General features: G+C 42.6%; 1 protein-coding gene and 1 non-coding gene across 3 annotated transcripts; one reads left to right on the top strand and one right to left on the bottom strand.

Moving 5' to 3' along the window:
* The first annotated feature begins 602 nt into the window (after positions 1-602).
* Positions 603-5460, top strand: LOC101764645 (nucleobase-ascorbate transporter 2). 2 transcript variants are annotated; one of them, XM_022827313.1, is made up of 14 exons: positions 603-1066; positions 1469-1579; positions 1679-1776; positions 2255-2431; positions 2529-2629; positions 3062-3137; positions 3425-3669; positions 3759-3855; positions 3957-4043; positions 4151-4209; positions 4306-4397; positions 4474-4551; positions 4676-4836; positions 4996-5460. In XM_022827313.1, the coding sequence occupies exons 2-14, from the start codon at positions 1483-1485 to the stop codon at positions 5011-5013; spliced, it is 1386 nt and encodes a 461-aa protein (XP_022683048.1). In that variant the 5' UTR covers positions 603-1066; positions 1469-1482; the 3' UTR covers positions 5014-5460. The 2 variants fall into 2 exon arrangements, with proteins under 2 accessions (XP_022683048.1, XP_004973341.1); XM_004973284.2 differs by having other exon boundaries at positions 4950-5162.
* Positions 5461-6341: 881 nt separating this feature from the next.
* On the bottom strand, positions 6342-6427 carry TRNAY-GUA. Its single transcript is given in 2 exon segments — positions 6342-6377; positions 6391-6427. It is a non-coding gene; the product is annotated as a tRNA-Tyr (tRNA).
* Between the last annotated feature and the right edge of the window lie 2903 nt (positions 6428-9330).

The raw sequence follows: 9330 nt of genomic DNA, 5'->3' as shown, positions 1-9330 counted from the left end.
GGCTCGGCTCGGCTCAGCACGCCCCGGCTCGGCGAGCGAGCGCACACGCATGTAGCACGCCAATCTCTTTTATTGACTTCGCAATAGGTGTACTCAAACTCCACCATTTAAGTTAGTAAAGATCATCTTCAAATCCCCGTACTAAGCACTTACCTCTCTAGTATTTATTAGTGGGATTTTAATTCTTTTAATTGAATAAATATTTGGGCCAAGCCCATATATTCCAACAGATGCTGCCCAACGAGAAGGGGTGGAGACGACCTGCGCGGTGTGGCCGGCGCTATGGGAACGGCGAGCCCGCGACCGGGGTGGGCTAGCGGCAACAGGGTGTGCAGGGTAGAGCGAGTTGTGTGAGGATAAGGAGAGGGGCGGTGGCTGCGCGAGGAGGAGAGGGGCGGAGTGCTAGGTTTGAGAGCTTTGCGGGTTCCTGCGGGATTCTGATTTTGTCCAGTGGCTTTGGTGATGCGGGTAAGGGTGGGCCGCAAACAATTTGCTGCTGGGCCGCATAGATCGCAAAGAGCAATATTGCGGGGCGGGTTCGCGGCCTCGTATAAGAACCCGCCCCGCCTGCAATCCTACCGACGCATGCAGTCTCTGCCGTGGCAAGGAAAGCATTCTGTCCAATTTATTCCCTACCTATGCAGAGGAGAGAGAAGCCACTGCGTTAATATGAGAGACAGCGGGCAGAGCGATGAAATGAAGTGCATGCAAACAACAAAACAATCCATATGTACAACCGCTCCCTTCTCTCCCCTCTCCTATGCCCCAGCTTTGTAATCCCTCTTTTGCCCCCAGCTTTCCTCTTCTTCGCTCCGCACGGAAGCAGACGCTCCCTCCCCTAAACCCCTTGCATACGCTCTAAATCTTTGCAAAATTTTGGCAGCAAAAGATTAGCGGTTTCCGTTACCCGAGGCCTATAAATCCAGCCCCGTCCTGGGTTTTGCTTCGAATCATAGTGGATCTGAGGGCATTTCGCAGCATTCAGGAGCGCTCTCAAAGGCGATTTCGGCCCAGCTGCTTTTGGGGATTTCTTAGCGCATTCTGTAGCATTTCTCAACGGGATTTGGTGAGCATTTTGTGCTGTTCTTTTCTCGGTCCCTTGGTTGGTTACGTGTTGATAAGTTCCCCGTCGTTGTGGATTTAGTGTCCGTTCTGTTGTGCTCAGGCTCATCAAGTTCTTGATCGTTCGTTAAACATATTTTCGCAATTCTAATTCCATGTTTAGAGAGGTATTAGGATTGTTTTGCAACCCTTCCAGATTGTTGTACATCTGAAAGTTCCCGCAGCTTTGTGGAAAAAGAATGGGCCTTTATTTCTCTGGGGAATGAATTCCTGTGGCATCTGATGCTCTAGGACCATAAAGCTCACTAAAGCTTACTTGCAACTTTACTGCTGTCCTACCTCACTAAACTGCCCTACGGAATAAATCCTGAGGCTGTTTTCCTTTTCGTCATCTTTGGCAAAGCAGGGGAAGGGCCTCCCATGGAGATGACTGACATGAAGCCAGAGGAGATGAGCCACCCACCCATGGACCAGCTGCTAGGAATGGAGTACTGCATAGACTCCAATCCATCCTGGGGTAACTAGTACTACTCAAGTGCCTAGGCTTGTAGGATTCATTCATCTAACTGTGTTCTGTCTTTCTGGCACTAATCTGTGTGTTTCCTGTATGGCGCAGGAGGGGCTGTTGTGCTGGGCTTCCAGCATTTCATCCTTTGCCTTGGGACGGCAGTGATGATCCCCACCATGCTGGTTCCCCTCATGGGAGGAAATGCCGTAAGAATCCCTTCACGGTTTAATATCGTTGTTGCCTATAGATGATCTCATGTCGTGCCTGATTGCCTTATGTCGTTTGCTGTATCTTGAAACAAAATGTTAGAATTCAATATTCAGATCTGATTCTACACTGGCCATGTCAGTTACAAGCACAGAGAGCATTGTCTTTGAAGTCAGCATGACTCATGTTATTTTCATTTGATATGTAGTTTAGCGCTTTCCTGGTTGAGTTTATTGTTACAGAACTAACAGCTCTGTTTCCCCTGTTGTTTGAAACTAATAAAGAATTTTGTCTCTTGTTCCATCTAGCATCTTTTATGTTTAAAGATATATCTATCTTGTGCCATGAAAATGTGCTCACACTATTTCATCCCTTGCGTGTATACAGAATTCATCCTTTTGGATTATGATCTTTTTATCTACTATTTTAGTGATAGAGTCCATCCTGATTGGTACATGTTTGTTTGTTTACTTCCAGCATGACAAGGCATTGGTGGTACAGACAGTGCTGTTTGTGACTGGGATAAATACAATGCTCCAAACTCTGTTTGGAACTCGTCTACCTACCATCATCGGTGGGTCATATGCATTCATAATCCCGGTCATATCAATAATCAGTGACCCCTCACTGATGCAAATTGCTGATGACCATACAGTAAGCATGAAACAATTTTGCCCTTTCAGCTAATCAGTATATTACAATTCATCTCAATGCCACAAGCCCACAACTAACATGTTTTCTCTTCTTGCAGAGGTTCAAAATGACAATGAGAGCCATACAGGGGGCCCTGATAATATCCTCCTGCATTCAAATAATACTTGGCTACAGCCAGTTATGGGGGGTATGCTCCAGGTACAGACACGTCCCTCCAGTTCAAATTGAATTTTCATGTGATCCAATTGTTCAAATATTCCTTGACCGTGTCATTTAGTGTTTCTTGACTTGTATGGGCAAGTGCTCATTAAACTGAGAAGTGTTTTGGTCAATTAAGGGAGCTTTTAACAGTCCTTTTTTTGTATGTGCAACTTTTGGCATGACATGTGTTGACAATAGGGGCACATGATCAATCAGTAGGTTATATCCTGTTTATTCTTTATACTTGCCCTGGGTCCTTTGATGATCCACTATGCTTTCTTGGTTTGAGAAGTGGGCATCACTTTCGGGAAAAGGCAATATGGAAATATAGTAATCCATGGGTGCAAATTAGCCAAAAGTAATGGCAAATGCCTGAAACCTTCAGATTGACGATAAGGATCTAAATGTTGTTTGATGTCCATGCTGCAGGTTCTTCAGCCCACTTGGGATGGTTCCAGTGATTGCACTGGCGGGGCTTGGCCTTTTTGAGAGAGGATTCCCAGTGGTAAAATCTACAAATGTTATCACTTTGTTGAATTGTTATTTTTCCTGAAAATTTATATGCTCATTATCGGTAATATGTTGCTTGTACTGTCAGAATATATGCTTCCTACATGGGATCTTTCAAAAACTTCATTAGAACCATTTATATTTACATGGGATCTTTCAACAACTTCATTAGAACCATTTGAATTAATGTCTAGCATACTTGAGCATTTTAACTGTATTCTTTCTATACTGTATCATCAGTTTCTCATCCCTAATGCTAATCAATCGAGTTGTTGTTCTTAGATTGGAAAATGCGTGGAGATTGGTCTTCCGATGCTCGTCCTATTTGTGACACTTTCCCAATATCTGAAGCATGTGCCAGTGCGCCATTTTCCGATTTTGGAGAGGTTCTCGGTGCTCATCTCCATTGCACTTGTCTGGGTATATGCCCACATCCTCACTGTGAGCGGGGCATACAAACATAGCTCGCTGCTCACCCAGGTCAATTGCCACACCAACCGTGCCAATCTCATCACAACTGCACCATGGTCAGTAGATTAGTAATGCCTTAACCAGTGCTCCGTTTTCCTCTCACTATTTCACACTTCAAAATAACTTGATCAAAAATATTCTTCAGGATCAGTATTCCATACCCACTGCAATGGGGTGCACCGACGTTCAGTGCAGATCATTCATTCGGTATGATGTCTGCCGTGCTGGTGTCCTTAATAGAGGTAAGGTTCCATTACTACTATGTGATTTATTGTAGCTACACAATGCAGTTAGTTAACATTATGCTGATCTGATTTGTCTGACGATATTTTGAACATTGCAGTCTACTGGAGCATTTATGGCTGCTGCCCGGTTGGCAAGTGCGACGCCACCACCACCGTTTGTCCTGAGTAGGGGCATTGGATGGCAGGTCAGTTAATGTCACACACTAGGAAACAATGAGAAATTTGGTGATTCCTCTATTGAGAAGATGATTTTTGGTTTCTCCTCTTTCTGCTGATTTATGTGAAAATTCAGGGAATTGGTCTGCTATTCGACGGTCTATTTGGTACTGTGAGCGGCTCTACAGTCTCTGTGTAAGTGTGTTAATCTGTCACACCAAGTTTGCTTTCAGATCTTTATCAAGTGTCATGCCAGGCCTAACTTCATGTATGTTACTTTGCCCAAAACAGGGAGAATGTCGGTCTCCTAGGATCAACCAGGATTGGTAGCAGAAGAGTGATCCAGATCTCTGCTGGTTTCATGATCTTCTTCTCCATCCTAGGTAGAATATTTTTTTCAATATAGGTCAATATACTCACCAATCTTTCTCTGGTTCTGAACACATTTCATAATTTCAGGGCGATTTGGAGCGCTCTTCGCATCGATCCCATTCACACTGTTTGCCGCCATATATTGCGTGTTGTTTGGCTATGTCGGTACGAACTTTCAGTTTCAGATGTCAAAAGAAAACTTCTCTCTTCTGTTAATAATTTGTTATTGGTTTTGCTATTTCACAAGATTTTATCTCTCTAAGGCCTCTGTTTTCTCTTTTGTTTTCAGGTGCTGTGGGGCTCTCCTTTATGCAGTTCACAAACATGAACTCGATGCGCAACCTCTTCATCATAGGCATCTCACTCTTCCTTGGCATCTCCATCCCAGAGTACTTCTTCCAGTTTACAATAAGCGCTCAGCATAGCCCAGCACACACAAGAGCCGGATGGGTATGTACTATGTAGCCCTTTTCTGCTCGCTGTAAATACCTTGTATAAGCTGAAAATGAATGGACGCAGAAAACTTTTCTGAACTGAACTAAACTGTTCTGTGCAATGTGCAGTTCAATGACCTCATCAACACCATCTTTTCCTCACCCCCAACCGTAGGATTCATCATCTCGGTGATCCTCGACAACACGTTGGAGGTGAGAAACAGGGCGAAGGACCGCGGGATGCCTTGGTGGGCGAGGTTCAGGACGTTCCGCGGTGACAGCCGGAATGAGGAGTTCTACAACCTGCCATTCAACCTCAACCGGTTCTTCCCACCATCATAAGCTGGGTGACTGCGTCGGCAGTAGGACTTAAGTGGAATAGAAGCCAACCGTTGAGCGATTTTAGCTACCAATATCATTGTAATTATGGTTTGGCTTCCATAGAGATTAGAGAGAGTTAGGAGTAGAGGTAGAACTAGAGCAAAGAAATGCTGGGCATGATAAGAAACTGCCGTCTTACCAGCAAGAAAGCAAGGATTTGTTGGTTGTGCTGGGAGGTTCCGGTGGTGGTTGTGCATGCTTCAGTTGTTGGTTGGAGATGAGCAATAAGAATCAATTATTTTGAGTTGGCTTTCCTGTTCTTGTGTGAATTTAGCAGTATTCAGTTATCAGAACTAAAAAAACATTGGGTACATGGAGGAAAAATACATTTAATAAGTCTTTTTTTTAAAAAAGGAAATGATTAACTCAGATGGGCTCTTGTAGGCATATAGCAGCTCAATTACATGGGAAATAAAAGTCTGAATAATTCAAATGGGAACTAGCATAGCAAGTCGAACATTCAGAGAACATGTCACAGTAGCCGGGGAGTCTTTTTACATGTTGAAAAGTTGTTAAATGAGTTGCTTAACATTTTGATTGCTAGTAAAATGTATATTACTCCCTCCTTTTACAAATATAACAACTGTAACTTTTGACTTTATTGTTTAAAGTCTGGCCGTGGATTTTTTTTTCCAAAAATAAATGAGGATAAACTAAATCTACGATGTTTTTAAAGTATTTTTGATGTAGCAATCTGATGACAATGCAATCTACTGCATTAATTAACTAAAATTCAAGGGGAAAATTATTTTGTCAAAGCATGCATTGTTAAAGTCAAAGTACTCATCTATTTTGTAAACCAAGATAGCACTGTGTAATCCTGATATATTTTTTTGAAAGATAATCATGATATATTACAATTACCCTTTTTCGCAATGGCAAATAAGCAACATCAAAAGTAGCCTGTTGCAAAGAATGAAACAATAACAAACAAAAAATATACTGGGTCACATGCATCTTCTCTTTTTTCCTGCAAAAACGTTTTAAGACCATTTTTCACCAAAACCACCCTGCTGCGCAAAAATATTTGCTAATGAAATTTGCTTTTCTACAAAGCTTTTTAAAACTATTTGCCATGCAGACTAGAGTCCGGAAGATCAAGAAAGACAAATACAGGAAAAATAAATCAAAACAAATACATCCGACCTGCCGGATTCGAACCAGCGACCTAAGGATTTATCTGCCTACACTACAGTCCTCCGCTCTACCAACTGAGCTAAGGTCGGTTTGTGGATATGCGCCCACTTATCATTTTTATTTTCTAGTCTGGCATGTCCATAACCTCTCGCTCAGGTTTAGGTTGTTTGCTGGTTCTTCGAAATTTGAAACTTCAGTATTACAGAAACAAGAATTTCGAGAGTTCGTATTTCCTTGTAAAACGTCGGTGGCAGTTACTTTGCTAGTTAACCTTTTCGGGAACCGCAGTAAATACCTCTTTCGTTTGCTGTCCAGGCGTTGGGCGACCAGCCATGTGCGTATCCTACTGTAGGAGCACACGCAAAGGCCAGCAAGCCACCATGGAGGATTGGAGCTGGAGGGTACAAAGTGAAAGGCTGGTACAACTTTTACATCTATAGGAGAAATGACCAGATGAAAAGTTCATGGTTCCCAAACTACCCTTCTCGATGCACTCGAATGCCGGAAAAAGACTAGAGAAAGGCACCAGCTCTTCTTTTTTTGAAAGACCAAAGGCATCCGCCCTTGTCACAAAGACTTCACGATTTTACAACATTGTCCTCACAAGAGAGAATTTTTCCCGCGGTTCCGTGTTGACCATTTTCCATGGATTAATTAGTAGTAGGACAACCAGGCGATATGATTACATGGGCTTCAGATATAGGAGAACAGATCCACGCATGTCTAGGCAAACTATTTATATTACAGAGGCACAACTCAAGAATGTACAGGACTAAGAAAACGTTTTTACTAGCATCTAGCATACGTCTAGGAACCGTTCAGCACAGACCAGATTCTCCTGAAACGAACGCCATTTTCACATATCAGAATCATGGATTAAATTATGCTAGAACCAACGGTACTCTGTAGGGTTAGTACTTAGTCTTTGTTTGTCGACGCCATTCTCGTGAAATGCAATGCTTGCTCGACCTTGCTGTTCAATTTGGGAACCTTTCCGAGACTTCTCCACGGAATGGAAAGTCAAGCGTCACTAATAGTTACAGGAGGATGGAGGAATCATTCATTCATTTGCCTGCTCCTGGATATCCCTCCAACCGTTCTTATGGAGGAGGTGATGCGCGAGCTCGTTCGGTGGGCTGGCTGCGGCTGCAGCTGCAGCAGCCTAGCACCTAATTAGAACGGCGCTTGGTCGATATAGGCCTGGTTTGGTTCACCCGTCACATCGAATGTTTAGTACTAATTAGGAGTATTAAACGTAGATTATTTACAAAACACATAATATAAGTGGAGGCTAAACGGCGAGACGAATCTATTACGCCTAATTAGTCCATGATTTGACAATAATGATGCGATTAATTACGTCATGAGATTCGCTCAGGTTCGTTTCGCCGATAGCCTCCACTTATATAATGGATTTTGTAAATAGTCTACGTTTAATACTCCTAATTAATACCTAAACATTTGATGTGACACGTGATAAAAATAAGCAAAGGGAACCAAACACCCCCATAGAAGATAGCTTCTCTCCTGTTGAAAGAAAAGGCATTTATTTCCATACTATTTGCCATATCAAATACCGAAGATGGAAAGATAGTAAAACAAAATACATAATGCTTCAGTAGCTTAGGTCATTATGTGTGCAAGACTAACCTTGCACTCTGCCACAGTTTGCGAGCTTACAGAGGCAGTCGCGGAAACTGGTCAGTACACGCCTCTCTTGCCCTATGAAAATGTTTGGCAAGTTCTGTATCATGGTTGAGCGAATTGCATCTTCAGCTCTTGACGACTGGAGAACAGCATCATGCTCATCACACATCAATACCTGGGATCCAGGAGACATATGCCTGTTGATATCGTTCCATCCATAAGAACTGCTTTCTGGTGAATATGCATGTATGTCCTGTCCTTTCTGAACTGCTTCCCTGTCAGAGTTTCTGGAGGACAGGCAACTTTCTGCTTGGTCCAACTTTTTTGTGCTGGTGTTCTCCGTAATACCTGAATCTGAAAAATTAGAGTTTCAGAGAAAATATATCACGGTAAGGTGTTTACAAAGTATATATAATATGCACTAATCAAAGAATTATCAAGCAAATGCACTTAACAAAAGTTAGCAACCAAAGTTCAATATCTGCAGATGCCCATCTCAAGAGTGAGGACTTGGAGACTTTTATCAGTAAAGAATACTACAGTTCAGATGATCAATGAAAGGTGAGTATCTTTCTTGTAAAATGTTGGTGGCAATTACTTAGAAGTGAATAAACTGTGAGTCCAGAAGGTAGATAACACTTGAAATCATTTGCAGTAAGTGTATGGCAAAATAAGTCCAGAAGGCACAACTGCCTGACATGTGGTCAAAGTGGTAATCTAGATGAACCCTGGTGCCTTGCCGCGTTCTTCCTCTACTCCCTTTTGTGGTGGTTTGTGGTTGGAGACAAAGCATACAAAATAATTGCTTTGGAAATTCTAATATTTATTTTTATGAAATATTATCCAGCTGGTCAACCCTATGGCTCCTAACACCTAACCAACCTACTAGCCAGGGGTGGACCCAAGAACTGCTAAGGACCGGGGCTGCTCCCAGCTTAGTAGAAACTTGTATGTGTTTGTCCTTTGATATTTGACTAACGTTTCCTAAACCACCATTGGAATTTTGGCCTTGGACTCAGGCTGCAGCCTGGGCAGCCCAGGTCGTAGGTCCGCCACTGATTCTAGCCCCTTGGGCTGATTGGTCTAATACAGGAGATAGTAGAAAAAAGATTGAGATACTGACTAAACACTGCATGGGGCCTTAACTTGATTTTCCTTTTTTAAGTCTTAAACAGGGGGAGTATCAGGTTACATTTGGGGATTGATTTGGACTGATAGGCGTCCACTTAGTACAGAGTTACCTGTACTATCAAAATTTCATTTGTACTTTAATATATATGCATAATTTCAGCTGGTGGAGGAACAATGCAATTCCCTCCCAGAGTCCCAACACTTGGAAATCAGC

Source organism: Setaria italica, chromosome VI, assembly GCF_000263155.2.
Source record: "Setaria italica strain Yugu1 chromosome VI, Setaria_italica_v2.0, whole genome shotgun sequence".
Taxonomy (NCBI): Eukaryota; Viridiplantae; Streptophyta; class Magnoliopsida; order Poales; family Poaceae; genus Setaria; species Setaria italica.
This window is presented reverse-complemented; position numbering and strand designations above follow the sequence as displayed.